This window comes from Epinephelus fuscoguttatus, linkage group LG5 (genome assembly GCF_011397635.1).
Source record: "Epinephelus fuscoguttatus linkage group LG5, E.fuscoguttatus.final_Chr_v1".
In the NCBI taxonomy this organism is placed as follows: domain Eukaryota; kingdom Metazoa; phylum Chordata; class Actinopteri; order Perciformes; family Serranidae; genus Epinephelus; species Epinephelus fuscoguttatus.
This window is the reverse complement of record NC_064756.1, coordinates 22,487,925-22,506,048: the sequence shown is the minus strand read 5'-3', so window position 1 is coordinate 22,506,048 and position 18,124 is coordinate 22,487,925. Positions and strand designations below refer to the sequence as shown.

Here is an 18,124-nt window from a genome sequence, read left to right as displayed (position 1 = left end):
GGCAAGTCTTGTATCACTGTCGCTTCAATAATTAACGACGGGGAAACCAAATACTGCATTTACTTATTCATAAAGCGAGCAGCAAAAACACAGAGAAGGAGAAAGAGAAAAATAATGACATACAGGAGAAATGAATGGATGCAAGCTTCATTATTAAATGGATAGTATAAGAAAAGCAAGCCTTGTGTATCAGGTTCAGGGACCCTACTTATTGTATTAGTAAGAAAATGTCAGCCAGAGAAACGATGAGGAGGGCAGATGGAGGAAAGGGATCTAAACACCTGCTGTCTTGGCCCGGGCCTACATAGGTTTGTGTGTTTTAGTTGGGACAAAGGGGAGCTGAGGTGAGCTCATTGAACAGGTGTCCTCGTTTTATTTTATTAAGTTTGCGTAAAGAGGACAATGAAGCCCTCGGACTCAGGCAGAGTGTTTTTCTAGCACAAATGACTGTAATGACTTCCTGTATGTGCGAAAGGTATGCTTTCATTTTTAGAGTAAACTCACAAGTCTGCCACTGAGTCCCTGAACTTCTTACCAAAAGTGAAAATGACTTCTGTGTCCTCAAGAAAAGAAAGTGAAGAAATGAATTGGGAAGAAATGATTATATGTTGGTGGAATGGAGGTCCTTGAAATACAGTGAGGGCTTATTCCTGAGGCTGTAGAACCTGCCAAACTGCTAGAGATGTTACACACACAAACAGCTTTGCTTTAGGGGTTATGACCCAAATCACAAAAATGACTTAATGCAGAATTTGTTTGTCCATGTGAAATGGATTTGTTTGGAAACTGATTGCCCTTCTTATCCTTCTGACACAATAGACACAGATGATGTGCTAGCTTTGGTATGATTCAGTTTCAAAACTGAAACAGGTAGCAGTCCCAATCACCACAGAGGAGTACAGTTACATATTGGCAAAATCATCAGAAATTATGAAGTTTATCATTACATATAATAAGTAGGGTTGAAACAAGTATTCAGTACAGATAATATATTTTTTTACAAATACGGTTATCATTCGAGTAAAATGCATCAATATCCATGATGATGATGACGGGAAATCCTCATTTGCGTAGCTGCGTTCAGTGTCTTACTCTTGTGATCAAAAATTATCTGAAGTTCTGTAAATAGTTTTCTAATGAATACTAAATATAGCAACTTCTGAAAAACCCATACAATTTCTGGCTTAAAATAACAACATTATTAGGTTACATTATGCCCCTGTGATTTCTGGTTTAGGTCACACCCACTTATGGGTTAAGCTCCACCCATTGCAAGTACAGGTACAGATAAATTAGTTAGTTGTATGGGTACAGATAACCATGTACTCATTCATCCCTAATAATTAGTATGTGTTGTTTTTTGGGTTTTTTTGAAAATCTACATTAAAGGGCCAAAGTTAGTATGGACCAAGTAACTGGGATATTAAAGAAGAAATACAGAATTATGTATTTACAATTAATTTTACATTCAATTTTTTTTTAATTTTACAATAAAACTACGGGTGAAAATAGTTTTTTCTAATGTTGTTTCAAAACCAAATATCATTTACCTTGAATCATAAGGCACGCATTTTCCAAAACATTATGTATTCGGTCATATTTTTAAGTGTAATTTTCCTTCCTTCCAAGCATTCACTGGATTCAGTTTATTTCCATATGGTGTGACAATTAAATGGCAGACTCTTGAAGTTTACTTGAGTTGTGTAATGCATCACAGTGAACATGAAGCCTGCTTTCATTCTGTCTTCGTTATATAATTGTTGTGACAGAACAATCTGGACTTCAAACTGCAGCGAGTTATGTGATGCAGCAGCCACTCAAGCAAATTTCAAAAGTTTGCTAGTCCATTTTTATGCCATAAATAAAATTAAAGACATATAAAAAATCATAAATTCTACAACATGCATTTAAAAAGCAGTAAATATACATGATTTGTAGTCAAGAGGCTAAAAACTGCAAAGACAGGCATGGTCTGAAGACGAACCAGTTCAGGATAAAGACCATATACTTTTTTAGCTGTCTGTCAAACCTCATTCTGAAATAAAACAATTTTACATTTTTAACCAAACAATAAGTGCGTGTGATAGATTAGTGTTCAGAAAGATGCTGTCAGAGAAGCTTAAGTAAAAATAAATACAGAAAACTAGATTAGCCGCAATGAGAGAGCCAAATTAAAACATATACAGGAAAACAAGCAGCCCACATAGTGATTTTCATAAATGTAGAGCCATCCAGACAGGTGCTAGTGCTATTATTGGCCCACAATCAGCATGCATGGGAGAGGGTGAGAAAGAGGGGGAGGGATAGAGAGAGATGTGAAGATGTGAAGAGAAAGGGGAGAGAGCGGAAGGGAGGGAGGACGAGACGGATGGCGAGAGGGAGTGGGGGTGGGGCAGATTTTTTGGGGGGGTGTCACACTGCGAGCTGTCAGCTGCCATCATTCTCCTGCGCCACCTGAGACAGGGCATGCCACACCCTAGCGCTCACGCCTCTGTCGCCCATGGCAACTACAGGGTTGTGTATGTGCGTGAGTGAGTAAGTGTGTGTGTGTGTGTGTGTGTGTGTGTGTGTGTTGTGTAGGACTCTGGAGGTAATGAGGTGCACACACATGCACGTGAGCCCTGGTTATGGAGCTGTGGAGTTGTGGTTGCCTCAGCATTTAATTGATTAATTGTTGTAATTATTTGGGCGGGAAGGTCATCCCAACACTGAGGCTGGCTAGAAGGTCACTCTCACGCTGGAGGGACTGTCCTCCTCTAGGGACCACACAGGCCATATGGGTGTGTTTATGAGTGTGTGTGTGTGTGTGTGTGTGTGTGTGGTGATGGTGGCGAGGAAGAGAATCCGGCAGCATTTGCAGGAATAATTTTGTTCGTATCCATGTGTGGTGCAGGGAACTGCTGACTGTCTCTTCATGCAGGATTGATCAACACAGTCAAAATGTCTGCCTGGCTATTACCGTGACCTGAAAATCCACTTTTTTTCATGATTCTGTTCACATCTTTCCATGTCTGTAGCTGACTCTCCAAAATCTTCCCTGCCAAACACCCTGACAAAGAGCTGGCAACTAAACACCAAGAGCCAGCTTGACGAAAATGGCTCTGTGTGTGTGCACACGTATATGTGTGTGTATATGAGTGTGTGTGTGTGTGTGTGTGTAGTTAGGGGACTTTCCAGTCCATGGACAGATGGAGAGACTGGGAGACAGGAGGCTTGCTGGCATGAGCTACGCACAGGCTGGTGTGCACGTAAGAGTGTGTGTATGTGTGTGTGTCTGAGTGGGTGCGTGCATGTGCATATGCATGTGAACATACATGTCTGTTGTATACACGTGTATCCAGTGTGTATCACATTAGGTCATATGCATGTGTTTATGATGTTTGTGTGTGTGTGTGTGTGTGTGTGTGTGTGTGTGTGTGTGTGTGTGTGAGAGACAGAGAGAGAGAGAGAGAAAGAGCAGTAACACCTTCCCTCAGTGTGTTCAGCGCCTCTCTCCAGCTTTGACCTTGGCAGGGAGTGCGGACAGGTCACCACACCAACTGTCTATGTGGCTGCGTGTCTGTCTTCTACAGGGTTTTTAATACACAGGGTCAAGACGCTGCGCTTTGAGACACTTCACCCCCACTGAGAGAAGGTGTTGGTTTAGGATACCAATACGACCGCCGTTTGGGTGACCGTATTTGCAGGTGCTGGGCCGCAGCTAGGTGATACTGTTGTCAGTATCACTGCTATTAGCTGGGTGTAAGACACACTTTTATAAAGATGTGGCAGAGTGATACATTTGATAACAAAGATATTATTTATGTATGTAAGCCTAGCGATCTTAAAAGGGCACTCCACCAATTTTACACATGATAATCAGTTTACCTGCTATAAAATGTCATCTGTGGCTGCTAGAGAAGTTCTCAAAGTCTGAAAAAACAACCCTCATGATGTCACCAGCGTTACCTCAGACTGGGCGTTAGACAAACCGAAGCTGTTTGAAAGATTGAAAGACGTTAACATTACCAGTTACGGAGGGTCTGATGAAAGACAATATTGGGTTGCATTAAAAAACCCAATCTCACTCGCAACTTGTCAAATACTGACGCTTGGTCAGTGGCCCTGGGTGTCAGACACCGACGCATAAGGACACCCCTTAGCAGCAGTATGAGACGCACAAGTCTTTGGCATTTTTTGACGCTCTAAACAACTACCATAATATGAAGAGCTAGAAAGTCTTCAGAGGGCAGGCAGGAGTGTACTTGGATGGGTCAAACAAACTCTGGACTTCCACCCAAGAGTCAGTGTAAAACCAATTGACTCAATTGAGTTATTTTAATAGCACCGTAGTGTGCTGCTATGTGTAGCATACTATGCTAGCAACGTACATCACCTGATGCACGTTAAGTGTATTACATGATATCACATTATGTCAGTAACAAACACTCATGTTTCTCTCTAAATTTAACCACGTGCTTTTGTTGCCTAAACCTAAAGGGAAGTAGCGAAGTGTAAAACTGCCGTTCTGAGTTCATTTTAAAAGAGACTGTATATATTTCACTAGCAAAAACTGTAAACCTCCTGTGAGCATGGAAGTTTATTTTGAAAAGACATGTATAGAGCAAGCGTAAATTGACTTGCCATCCCTGGGTGGCAAAAACTGGCACAGTAGGGGTACCTAACGCGTCACTGATTATGATGAGTAGGATCACCGAGCAAGTGTCAGTATCTGTGAGTTGGTGAGAATGTGTTGGCATTATGGGAAATGTAGGATTCAGTGCTTTTTGAAGCCTGACCCATACTAGGGATTAAAAAGTCAAGATATCTCAGCTTCAGGTGCTTCAATTTTGACCACTCTTATTTTAATCTGTCTCTTGTGAGTCCCTCATCTTAATGAAGTTCCAATACAAAAATGTTGGACTGCACCTTTTGTGATTGGGCCAGTCTAAGAATGAGTTAATATCATTGGAGCAAAAAGTGTGGAATCCAGAAAAAGTGCTGCTGTGCCACTCTCTTCGTTATGACATAATTTTAAATTACACACGTTTTTTTGAGTTGTTAACACAATACATTCATACACATTGTATATGAAGTGTTGGTACAAATGTTTTTGGGGGACCCTGTGATGAACACTGCATCAGCATCACTCGTTTGTGTCTGGCAGGGGCCGCCAACTTGGCTAAATGTTGTCAGCACTCTCACTATGTCACTCTAAATAGCAATAGCAAGCCAAATGGAGGTGGTATTAAGTTAGCTTAGCATAGGGCTGAACCGCTGACACTCCCCACCTTACTGGTTGATTTCCAAATACATGTAGGAGAAGGGGAAACGGCAGTGTTTAATTACTCCTTAAAGGGATAGTGCACAGTTCATATCTCTGGATGCATTACTTGATTCAAGAAACATTCGAAATCTTTGCTACACTAAGGTAATGTCACCATTCAAAAGTCCTTCAAAGTGCATGCAGAGTCCTAAAAGTTTTGATGTGGTTAGTAAGAAAAACTAGTAAAGTTCCCTTTGACCATTGACTTAGTTTGCATCCAGTGTGTCCAACCCTCACCTGCTTTGATGTGGATGCTGGGGCTACGAATCTTGCCTGCTTGGTTCTCAGCAGTGCAGAAGTACTCGTTGTCGTGGATAATGCTGTTATAGGCGGAGGGGGAGAAGGGGTAGAGCTGGAGGGTGCCGTTGGCATGCACGTGGCGGATATGGGGCACGTCGTAAATGTCGTCTCCGGCGGCCAGGTACCAGCGCAGGACGGCATGGGGGGCGCCGCCCGCAGGGCAGGGCAGGGACACCCCCACCGAGCTGGAGAAGGTCACCCGCTGCAGGGAGGCGTTCACAAAGTACAGCCGCGTAGAGACAACATCCTCACTGTTGACTGTTAGGATGAGAGAAGGGGAGACAGAGTTAGTCAGTTGGTAAGTGTCAGACATAAAGGCAGCATTCACACATCAGGTGGGGAGCATGTGCGCAATGAAAGTGCACTGCTGAGGAATAACTGAAATGGTAATTATTTAAAGGTCCAGTGTGTTGGAATGTAAGTATGTCTTCTTTAGTATTTAATCACTTAAAAAATTAGACTTGTCATGTTTTCAGTAACCTAGCATGAGTATGTTTATATCTACATAGTGGGTTGGTCCTCGTCCTATATTGCACGACTATGTTTCTACAGTAGCCCAGAGCAGACAAACCACACCCTGGCTCTAGAATGGGCCATTTGCTTATTCGTGTTAACCACCATAGTAAGTAGCTCCTCCGTGATAAGCAGCACCAAAAAAAAAAAAAAAAAAACATTGTGAAACTACTTTATTCACTGGGCTAGCGAACCATCTCTGATGTGCCGAACAGAGTCAGAGAAGTGATTTGTAACCTACTCTGCTTTATTTCGTGTTTTACTGGTCTTAATCACCTGGTCCATTTGTTTTGGAGAGGAAGAGACCTCTGTGGATGATTCTGCTCCTAGTAAGAACCTCCTGATCAATGAACACTGTAGGAATTCTAACCGGAAAAACTTTCAGCTGGATGCAATCCGCAATCCTCACCACTAGCTGCCACAAAATCTTACACACTGCTCCTTTAAGTGACACTTGAAACAGATGATGAAATAAATGACAACACTGCATAAAAAGAAAATAATGTACTGACGTATTAACACGTGACGCTGCCTACGCCTACATACAACTAACAAGGATGAAACATCACAATGCAAGTACAAAGTGTTCACACAAGCTGTGCACAAATACAGTAATGATATAGTAAAAGGAGTGCTCGGCAAAAGTATTATAAAAGTGTTTCTGCCTCTATTCTTTACTAAAATAAATGACATCAATCATGACGGTATAATAAAGATGGACATGTCAGTTTCCCAAAAGTGAAGCCAAAACATCTCAATTACACCCTAATGACTGGCTGCAGTTTATGTTTTAAACTCCGCCCGCTGGCATATGGGCCAAACTAAAAGATCAATGTACACATCAAATTTTTCCCAAAGATGGTGTCTGTCAATTTTGGTAGGTCTCATCCCACTGCTGTATGTTAAAGTGATTATTTTCTGGATAAGTTTGGCTTTAATTAGTGATTTCATGCTATAAAAAAAGGGGCTGGGGGTGTGCTTGCAATCAGTGTTGCTGCTAGCAACTGGTTGGATGGGTATATGGGTGGGAATGTGACGACGCAACGACCACTATTGTGCAGACTCTGGCTCCAAATGATATCACCAGCGCAAGATGCAGATGAAGCTGCAGATTTGCCAACTAGCTTTTTGCCAGAAAGTTTTAAAAATGAAAATACTGACTTTAAACAGGTCATTTTTCACAAAACAACATGAACCTGGCCAAACTCTCCTTCAAAGAAAAACAAGTTTAAAAGCTTTGATCAAATGAATGTTTTTTAAACGTATTTGTAACAAAATGTCTCGACAGTTGTGTGCCATTTCACTAATTAAACTCATTTTCCATTTGCCATGCTTCATATCTGATTTGTCCTTGAGCTATATCGTTATTTTCTTTTCAGGCACAGTCTGCTGAGATGAATTCACAATATTTTCCATGAGTCAATTCACTGGTTCACTGGATTTTAAGGTAAGCATAACTCACTTTGCAATATTACTTAAAATACTGCCTGATCTAACAAGAACTTACACAGACACCCACATAAAGTACACAAGCTGGATCTCCAGGCATTCAGGTCACCTCAACCCAAACAACTTCCTCCCTGTGTGCCAAACTGCAGCCATCCATCTCATCCCATATGCATTATCCTAATATCTCTAATCTAATATATGTGTCCAGAGAGCCCTTTAGAAATCTGCCTCTCAATAGAAGGGAAAAATGGGTCACATAATTCGACTCCGCCACCACCCTCGTCTTTTCTGTTGATATCCTCCGTCATTCAGGAAAACAAAGTACTCACACGGGCGTGATAGCAAACTGCTGCACTTCTTAGGCCTGCTTGAGCCTGTCATATCCACTGTTCACTATCTGTAGCCGTACAAGCCCGAGGAGCCGGATACTACAGATGTTTGCTGTAAAACAATGGTATTGTGGCACAGATGAAGAGCTACAGCCAGATAAGTTGTCCTAGGGGAGATAGACCACCATATATCCTCTCTCTCAAATGCCCTCTTCCAGTTTAGAGTGGGGTAGTGAGGTGTCTCTTAAGATCTGTGTGTTTCTGTGTGTGTGTGTTTGCTGTGACTAGGGGGGGTAGGGGGTGTAAGGGAGTGTAAAGAAGTGCTGAGCTCAGCTTGGCTAGAGGCCAGGGGAAGACGCTGTGCCCCAAGCCAGAGAAGTTTCTTCTCAGACAATGATACTTAATTAATCCCTTTTCCTGGATTGTGTCAACAATGCCTGGATTAGCCATATCTCTTTAATTCTTTCTGCACTGGGAGAAAATAGGGTGTCGGCTAAGGCACATCAATGGAGACATAAAGACACTATCAGATGTCATTTAGGCTGTAATTTCTACAGATCCTCTACATCAATGGATATCATTAGTAACTCGCTGTAAAATGAGAGACAGGAGCCCAATGGCTGTCTTTTTCAAGCTCTTAATACACGGAAAGAGCATGAATGAGTGGTTGATACAAAAGACCATTTTCATATCTGTTCTGTCCAGTATAAATAGCAACATGCGATGACATAATGACATTAATAACATGAGATGAATGGGATGAATCACATGAGAGAAGGCTCAAAAGTAAAATGCAGGGATTAGGGATAAAACCCAAACTGACATACGGTGATTTTCACCCTCTCCGCCATTGTCTGTTGTGTGACACTTCATGCATCTGTCTGCATCCCTCTATCTCATCTTTCCAAGTTACTCGTCTTTTTCTTTGCATTTCCCAATCTGCCATCATTCTTTCACCCCCCCACCCCTCCAAGACTCTTTCTCTCGTCTTTTCCTGCCACACTAGAGACAGGCAATGTTGTGTGATTGGAATTTGTATGCCAGACGCAGAGAGTTAAACCCACATAATCTCCTTTCACATTTAACACACACAGTCTATCCACTCTGTAATCGCACTGCTGTGGGAGGCCGATGTCCGACTTCCCTGGTTCTCATGGCTGTGTGGGTGTGCAGAGGAAGGAGGGATCGGGGAGCCGGCGCAATATTGTAGACAGGACACGGGTGGCTGGTCTGGGGGAAAGGTGCTCAGGTGCAAAGGTGTTTGGATGCAACCGCGTGAGCAAGCGCGTATGTGAGTGCGTCTGTGAGGTCAAATGGACAGAGAGGTTAATGTTAAATGACTGCCTCAGTTCTTGATGTCAAACTCCACCAACAGCAGAGGCTGAAGTGTGCAGGAGAGAGATGCGATCGCTGCTCGAGGCTCAGCGGAGATGCCGAGGAGGTAGAGAGCCATTGTTCTCCTGCCTACCAGCTAAAATTGGAGCAGATCCTTTGCGTTCAAAAATTGGAATTCAGGTCAAGTTCAATTCATCCTACCGTTCGAATCCATGTCAATCACTCTCACAGGCTGCTAGGCTGGCTGATCTGCAATTTCAGCACCACGGAGAGCACCAGCATGTACCGCTGGGTGAGGAACACACGGAAGTGTTTCCATACCAAGCAAATAAGGAGGAAGCTATTAGCAGACGGTACCAGTGACAGTGACCTGCTTCCCTCTGATGACAAATGCTATTTATAGAGGCAGAATATTTTCATGACAAAAACAATTTACTCTAGCTTTAAAAGCCCCCTTGAAAGAAACTACTACTGTATAAGAATCTGTGTTCACACTTTCACATCCCAAAATAATGTTGTGCTTCAGACAAGTGGTTCCCAGTCTTGTTTTTGTCCGATGCACGCCCAAAAGCCTCTACCAAATGGACTCAATTACCCTTTTCATTACACACCTTGGACAAACTGGATGGCTTTCATAAAGTTGTTGACTCTGAAGCTGTCCATGTTAAGGATTTGTCTCTTTAGTCTCTTTTTTAGTAGTTTTGGTCACATTTTCATCCATGTATTCATACTACTTCCATGCAGCTGGATGTGTCAACCATTCGTGACCATCTATGTTCACTTTCATGCTCAATGGAAACTATTTTCATGCAAAACCTGGCTTTGGGAACTGCAGTCAGATTGTTTTAGCTTGACATTTACTGGGTAAAGATCAGATCACAAGTGGATATCTCTTAACTTTATTCATTTAATGAAATTGTAATCACTATTTTTTGTTTTTGTTTGTGTTGCACTGCGTTACTCCACAATCTTTCTAGGTACACGATGGTAACTGCAGAAGTAACCTATAGATTGAAACACCATGAAATTGCTCTAACAACAGTTATCACTTCCAGGTAGACAACTGGAAAACTGATTTCAAACGTGGAGATCTGTGAAACTGGCAAGCTTGTTAATTTCTGTTGTCATTTTCAGCCATAACTAACGTTAAAAGATACATAGTTGAACATTTGATGTTTCTGCTGCACTTATTTTATGTACTTGATAAACCAAATCTGGCATGGAAGCTGAGCAATGAACTGCTGTGGATGGAGGCCTCAGCAAAATGCTTTTTAGCCACCTTAAATGAACCAATCAGTTTAAGTGCACACTATATTTAGAATATTTTCACTGCTCTACCTCACATATTAACTGATCGAGGCAGTGGGAGACCAGCATCTCCAGTGTTCTGCAAAGTATAAGTACTGTTTTTGTCAATGGAGTCTGGTGGCTTTGAGATAACGTCAGAAAAAGCTGCTTGACAGTAAGGTAAAGCTGTGAGCGTCTTCTAAATACAGCATTCACTTAAACTGGTTTATTTTTTAGTTTGACCTTTTTTTAAGGTGGCTTTAAACTAACCGATCGAGGCAGTGTTTACTCACTGCCATTTTATTTTATGTGCGTGACGCAGGGGTTTTCTAAGCAGGAGTTAGTGTACACAAACATTGTGATTCGGTCTGTAGGGTAAAAGTATCTCTGGTGGGGAATCAATGCTTTTAACAAGAGGTTCCCAAACTTCTGGCACTTACCCCATTAAAATGAAGCAATGTCTACTGCAGAGACATTTATTCCTTGTTTTATCTGAATCATTCCTGAAGGCCTGACAAGATTCAGCTTTCCCATAATACAAGGATTAAATGGAATTCTGAATAAAATCATCTTTTGTAGCAGAAAAATGTCTTTTGTCCATTCCTAGCCTGTTAATTATCTCCCAACTCCACTGTAATCCCATCTAAGGGTCCCGATCCCCAGGTTGGAAACCACTACTTATTGCCAATATGCTCTAAATAATCTCTTCAAAATTAAACAACCCTCAAACCATCAGGTGATATCATCAAAAACAGCCTCAAGCTGATTGAAACCAGCTTGGATGCAACAACTCAAACTCGGAAGGAAAAACCTCTAAAAAGCAGCAGCTTTATGATGCGATGGCTAATCGCTTTGTCCTGTGGTATGAATTCAGGTCACCGAGTTCACAAACACTCTCATGCACACAAAGACACATGTGTGCAACCACACAGAGACTACTCTGCACAGATTACGGCCTCCTGTGGAAAAGACCATCATGACAATGAGGACCACGTGCCTTGTCGCATAGACAGGTGAAGAGTTTGATGTCAAAACATCAAAATGGAGAGAGGAAGGATGGAAGGTGACGCATCTGCCTATAAACTATCCCCATTTTGTCACTGGGCATAACGGGTGCCCGGGCTGCAGCAGATGAGCTGTTGGTCATCCATGACACGATAAAGACAGGTCACAGCTGTAATTTGTTATTGGACAATAGTGGAATTCTTTTTTGTCATCCCTGGAGTCTTGGCCTCATTTTATCTGACAGTTGAGGTGTACAAATCTGACCGGAATCAGAAGGATTACTTGAAAAAAAATGAATGAGCTGCATCAAGTAAAATGTACAGATCACCACAGGGAAACAAAAAAAAATCATAATCAACTGTATACATCTTATGTAAACAACATGTAGCACAATAACCCAGTTTCTCTTCTTTATCTGGGCAACATCTAACCTCAGATGCTTATCGGAGTCCTTTCATAGCCCCAGGCTTCCTTTTCACCCATTCCCCAGTGGAGAAAGAAGGAGCAAAGGATCAGCATTCATCCGATCATGAACTGTATTTTGATTCCTTTCTTCAAGCCTTGATGCCTTGATTATTATAAAGAAGGTCAAAGTGTTATGGGGTGAGACCCCCAGAAACATCTGTCCTGTCAGCTGAATGCCTCACCATTTTTTTGTCTATATTTGTTCATCTTTTTTTTTATTTTACTGTTTTTTTAACCTTCACTTTCTTTTTTGCCTGTGTTTCCTTTTGACTCAAATCTTTCTTTGCTGTACACTCAAATACATTTGCACTTTTTCTTCCTGTTTTTGCAGTGGATATGAAAATGGAGTATGAATATGTATGCTGGAGAAGCAAGGATATTGCCTATGGTGAACCGCTATGCATAATGCAGCTTTTTCTGTCTCATCTACATTCATTCAGACACACACACACACACACACACACACAGATTCATACCATCACGTGCATAGAAAAACAGGGCTATAAATCCCTCTCCTTCTTCCCCCCCGCTCTCACTCTTTCTCTCCTTCAAACACACACACACACACACACACACACACAAAGTCACATAAATACATTTCAGATTGCATATATACGTTCATAATGGCAAGTAGATTTTCTATGTGGTGAACCATGTAGCACTACAGATAACAGCACACAAAACATATTCAGGCCAAATAGCAGCTGAAGCACTGAAGTCGGTGGCAATACAGTCTTTGCAGTGATGCTACAGAAAAATGGCAGAACATAAAAGGCAAAAGATATGATCATATCTGATAGAGGGTGCTGCTCATTTACTATACAATGACTCCAGATTGAGATATGCATTAGGGGTTGCATGACAATGTGTCTCCCTGCTTTTGTGTGCAGTCAGAAAGGAAATCATTTCTAACATGGTGTCATTTCACTGGGAGAAACACTGTACTCAAGAAAGACAAACTGCATGGCATGATATTAGTGATGCGAATACACATACGCATGCACACACGCATACTGTCTGTATGTATGCGTGCAACCCTGTGAGGGGGGAGTTGTTGGTGTTAAACAACCCCTATACACCGTTTATGCAGTGTCAGTAAAATATTAGGCAGCCATTTCAGCATTTGGAAATTCACATCTCCCACTTCAAAAGGATGATTTCCGTTGTTGAAGTGAGTGTCAGATTTGTAGAGATGTGTTTTTTTTCCCTATTCTCCCTCGGAGACAGGGCCATAAATTGTTTGATGGTAAGCAGAACGGGAGAGAGGGAGAAAGAGAGTGAAAGACAGAATCGATTGTGAGATGCTAAAGTGAGATTGTTGAATTCTTTTTGTCATTCAAGACAAGACCGTCAATCTTTCTCCGTGCGTAATGGAGAGGGGACCGGGCTACCGGACACTACTGTTGTGCGTAAAACCTGTTGAGTGAGCGGTGCGAATCCACTCCTCTGTGTGACAGCTTAGAGCAATAGCGATGTTGTTGCTATGAGCTATGAGATCTACAGCTGTGTGATGATAAACAGACATTTGGGAATTGTTTTTTGAGAGTGGTGTGTGACAACTGGATAGGATAAAAAGCAAGATTATCCCTCTTATCAAGTCCTTTGGTGCACTATGGTTCGCTCATAAAATCTTATTTTCCTTAACCAAAAATTGTTGGAATTTCCTGTTTTGATAAAAGTGTTAAAATGTGCCTTCAAGACAGTACCACAACTGGAATGATCACCTCACACCAACTGGCAGACGTTTAAGACAAACAAAATGTTCAGGCTGAATATGAGACCGAATGACGTGTTGATGAGCGTGTTTGCGCTGCACGGGTCAACTGCCAAACACAGCGCCAACACTTGACAATGAAAACAGGCTTTGCTCGCCGGAGCACAACGAGGGAGGCGAGTTAACCTGAGAGTGACATGTAGCTATTATACTGTGGAGCTGTATCTCTCCAAGAAAACTGACAGGTGGTGCAGGCACAGCGGGGCTCGGAGCCGGAGAAATAAGACATGGGGGGAGGGGGGCTTTTCATGTTTTGACCTAATGCGACTGTTTAGAAATCATCATGCACTGCTGGACATGTGCGCCATGGATACGTTGCAGGTTAATTCCATCCAAATTATTAATCTCAGATCAGTATGACTGTGTGAAGTCATTACAAACACATCTTCATACGTATGTTGGCACAATTCTGTAGTGAAATTACGCAGGGCGCTTTACTGAATACGTAGAAGTAGAAAAACAACCCAAACTGCCACGCACATACCCTCCCCCTCCAATTTCTGCACATTCATCTGTACAAATCACTTTTCCTTCCCATCAAAATGGTGAACTATATGCCACACAGCACACCTCACAGTCCCCAAAACTACTCGGATATTACACCGTGGTGTTTAAAGATAGAGACAGATAAAGAGGGAGAAGAGGTTAAAAAAAAACCCTCCTAAGTTGTTGTCACACCACTTCCATCAGCCACTAAAGCCTCAGTTGTCCAATCCAGACGCAACATCTCTGAGTGCATCGTGCGGGTGTAGCCTAGTAGCCACCAGAGTCTGACTCATACCGCAATTACTGGGCTCCCCCTTCAAGCACTTCTCCTCTAGTCGGTGTCTACTTTTATTCCAAATTTACACACAGCCGGTGATCTGCAACGCCGCAGATCACCGGCTCAGGCCGGTCTCAAGAATACACAGGGGTGCCTCGTAAAGGAAAGAGAAAATAGAGGTGATATTATAGCAGATCAGACGCCCTTCTTACTTAAAATGTGGGGTGAAATGGTCGTGGAATTTCGTGTGTTCTTACTGAAATCAGGAAAAAAAAATATACAGACATTAAATGGCATAAATTACATTTCATCTTGCACACACACATACTCTATGGGTCTAAATATTTTTTTTAAAAAAGGGGGAAACATAATGTTTACGCAATCAAATGCAAAAAAGTGCAGACACAATATAGGTGCCAAAGTGTTTTATATCTTTGCAGAAACACTGTAACGCAGACAGCGTTCAGTTCAATGTGGAGTGTGTGTTGCAGGAGGCCTGTCGACCGAAACTGGATAAAACCGGAATCACATTAATTGATGAAATAATTATAGCAAGAGCTCTCACTCCATCTCGATCACTCCATGGCATTTTTTCCTTGAAATCTGCACAATCACTGATCGTATCTCTTCAAAGTCCACACCACAGCGACTGTCGTTTTTGTCTGACTCATTCTTAAATGTATTAATTGTAATAATTATTTAAGCCTTTTCCAATTTCTCAGGCCCTCTCCTGGCCTGTGAGGCCTGAGAGTGGATTCCCACACAGCCCTCAGCTGAGTTTGTCTCAATTTTATTTCCATAAAATGACAAGCAACCTCCCAAATCATGACAAAGAAGAATGAGTGCATCCTCCCCCCCTCCTCTCCCTCTATCTATCCATCTATCCATCCCTCTCCCTCTCCCTCTCCCCCTCCTCTCCGCACTCATGGGTGCAGGTGTGCTGATATGCAGCCAAACCAAAGCAACAAACGGTCAGAAATAACCAAAATGAATGTCAAATTAATGACAGGAAAAAAAAAAGATGAGGAAAAAGACAAAATTATCTTAAAATTATGCAGTGGTGTGATCTGAAATATATTTCCATACTGATGTGTTAAAATAAGCAGAGACTTGTGTGCCATTCTAGGAGGCGCGGCCGAGCCAGGAAAATACGCAGTACTAATGCATATGCATGTATGATAATAGATCTACCTTTCCCCCTTAAAATAAAGTTTATTAAAAAATTATACACATCTAAAATACACAGCAGCCACACGAGACAATAAATCACAGTCGAATCGTGCAAAATGAGCGGAACATGGCGCTGAAAAACAACGGAAAATGGAAGTTTGTTTTCCACTGCGTTATCTACATCTCTCCCATCTCAAGCACTCTTTCCGCTCCAGTGGCTGTTTGCAGCCCCCAACCCTCCTCCCCTCACCACACACACACACACACACACACACACACACATTCACAGGCACACACACACACACACACACAGAGTACATCTCGTTCAGTCACGGGACAGGGCGATGTACAGTGTGTTTAATCGAAATAGACCCTGTAATCCAATTACATACAACAAAAACAGCACAGAAGTCCTCGCCGCAGCTGCAGCCTGGCAGAGGGCACTGCCAAGGCCAATGATGGAGACCAGGACCATGAAACACGCGTACTGCCCACAGTTATAAACAAATGCTTAAAGACTGTTTAAATTTTCATTAATAATAAGGTTTATAATCAGTCATCTTCAGCTACAGACCCGTGCGTAAAGAAAAACGGATGAAAATCAAGTGAAAAATAAAATCTTTTTTCACACTGTGTGGTTGTTACGAAGTGATAGAAATTCACATATAACAAAAGAACGGATCATTTTATATTTAAAAAGGCAAAGTGAATCATTCTCTTCCATCTGCAGTATTTAGAGCGAAGCCAATCAGTAGAATCTGGTGCCACAGAAAATGGTGGATGAATAATTAGACCAGGGATGATAACAACTGAGTGTGCACACACTGACACTCCTACATTTTATCAAAGGAAACAAACTGTAATATATGGCCTCGTCTTTTAAATATCCAACTGGGGCACATTATCTCCAAATTACAGGCCAGCGCTCAATACCCCCAGCATCAGTTCACACGTCTCTCATAAAATGTATTGACCCTTGTAGCCACACAGCCGCACACACACACACTTCAGCACACACGCACACACACACAAACTGGTGTTTATGCACTATTTTAGTGCTCCTTCCAAAAAAATTGGCTGATAAAAAAGGATGCTTTAACCCCTAGGGTCCCCCCCTTCTTCTCCCTCCCTCCCTGCGCGCACGCACACACAACACACACACATGCACTGACATCTTATTTGTGTTGGGACGGGGCAGAAAAAGTCAGCAAATACATTAAACTCCTCTGCCCACTTGGACTTCTGCGAGTAAACAGCCTACAGCTGCGGCCAGCATCAGCGCTCGAGGTCGCCCGTCTGTCCGTGCGCGCGCCTGCAGATCCTTATCAGCCTCTCCTCCTATTCAACAGCCTCCATATTCACGACACCTCCACATATTCATCATGCAAAATGCAAATGCCGTTGTCTTTTTCATCATAGCGGACGCAGTGTGCACTTTTGATCTCCGCGTGGTTTTTCCTCACTGCTCCTCCTAATTAAGTGTATATTGATTTTATGCTCATAAGATTTTTTTGATCGTTTTTAATCGTATTATCAGCTGATCATTATGAGACACTGGGAACGCAGGAGGAGTCCAAGCACTCGTTCAGGAGGAAAATAAACGCAGATCAGGAAAACATCATTTCAAAAACATTAAGAAAAAGTTACCACTCTTCCTCCAAAGGTGATTTAGAGTTTGATTTGACACCTCTGACCCTCCTTTGTGAATGCAATCAATTCACTCCAACAGCATTCATCAACCTGATAAGCTAATAAACACGCACAGCCAACTTCAGCATTGCACTGGAGAGGAGAGAGCATGCAGATAAGCAACACTTGAGGAGACACAATTCCAACCTACCTTCTTGCAAAGAATACAGCAGAAGTAAAGTTACAAGCCACATGCCATTAAAAGCAGTTATATTTCACAGGAATGTTGTGCAGTCCCCCAAGAAGAGTGCACGGCGCAGCGGTCGGCCAGGCGAGGCTCCGTGCTGGACTGGTTCTGCTAATGCTCCCCGGCGGTCTCTCCAGCCCTGGTCCCACACTCTCCAGCGCCGAGAAACGAGCCGCGGAGAAAGTACCGCCTCTGCTCCCTGTTCTCTCCTCCCCTTACCGGGACAGGCTGCTGTCGCCCCACCCCCGGTATCCTAATGATGCGCCGTGATGGAGAGGTGAGCTATACGCACTAACGGGGGACCAAACGGAAACCACTTTATTACGCGCACTGGATAGCTTTTATCCGGCAGCTTGATGAAGCTCCAGCTACAAAAGTTCAAAATATCCTCTCATACTTATCATTTAAATCGTGTTTCTTAGTGTTGAAGTTAAAAACAAAGCAGCCGTTGAGGGGGAAATGCCTGCGCGCATTTCCAATGCAAATCAACTCGAGAATTTCCATAAATCTGTTGTCATTGTCTTAGCAGTGGTGCGCACATGCAGGGAGTGAA

The 18,124-nt window shown here is 42.5% G+C and overlaps 1 protein-coding gene across 3 annotated transcripts in view; it reads right to left on the bottom strand.

Moving 5' to 3' along the window:
- LOC125889204 (Down syndrome cell adhesion molecule-like protein 1 homolog) overlaps nucleotides 1–17,714 on the bottom strand; it is a 125,224-nt gene extending 107,510 nt beyond the window's left edge. For 2 of the 3 annotated variants that reach the window (XR_007449423.1, XM_049576989.1), the window contains exons 1-2: nucleotides 17,536–17,714; nucleotides 5,543–5,863 (exon numbers count right to left, since the gene is read on the bottom strand). Coding sequence is in view for 1 of the 3 variants with exons in the window: in XM_049576989.1 (XP_049432946.1) it covers nucleotides 5,543–5,863; nucleotides 17,536–17,578 (364 nt within the window). In the remaining 2 variants the exon portion in view is untranslated. Of the gene's footprint in view, nucleotides 1–5,542; nucleotides 5,864–6,394; nucleotides 6,531–17,535 lie in introns of those variants that run through there. The other variant, XM_049576990.1, reaches the window with a different exon arrangement.
- Between the last annotated feature and the right edge of the window lie 410 nt (nucleotides 17,715–18,124).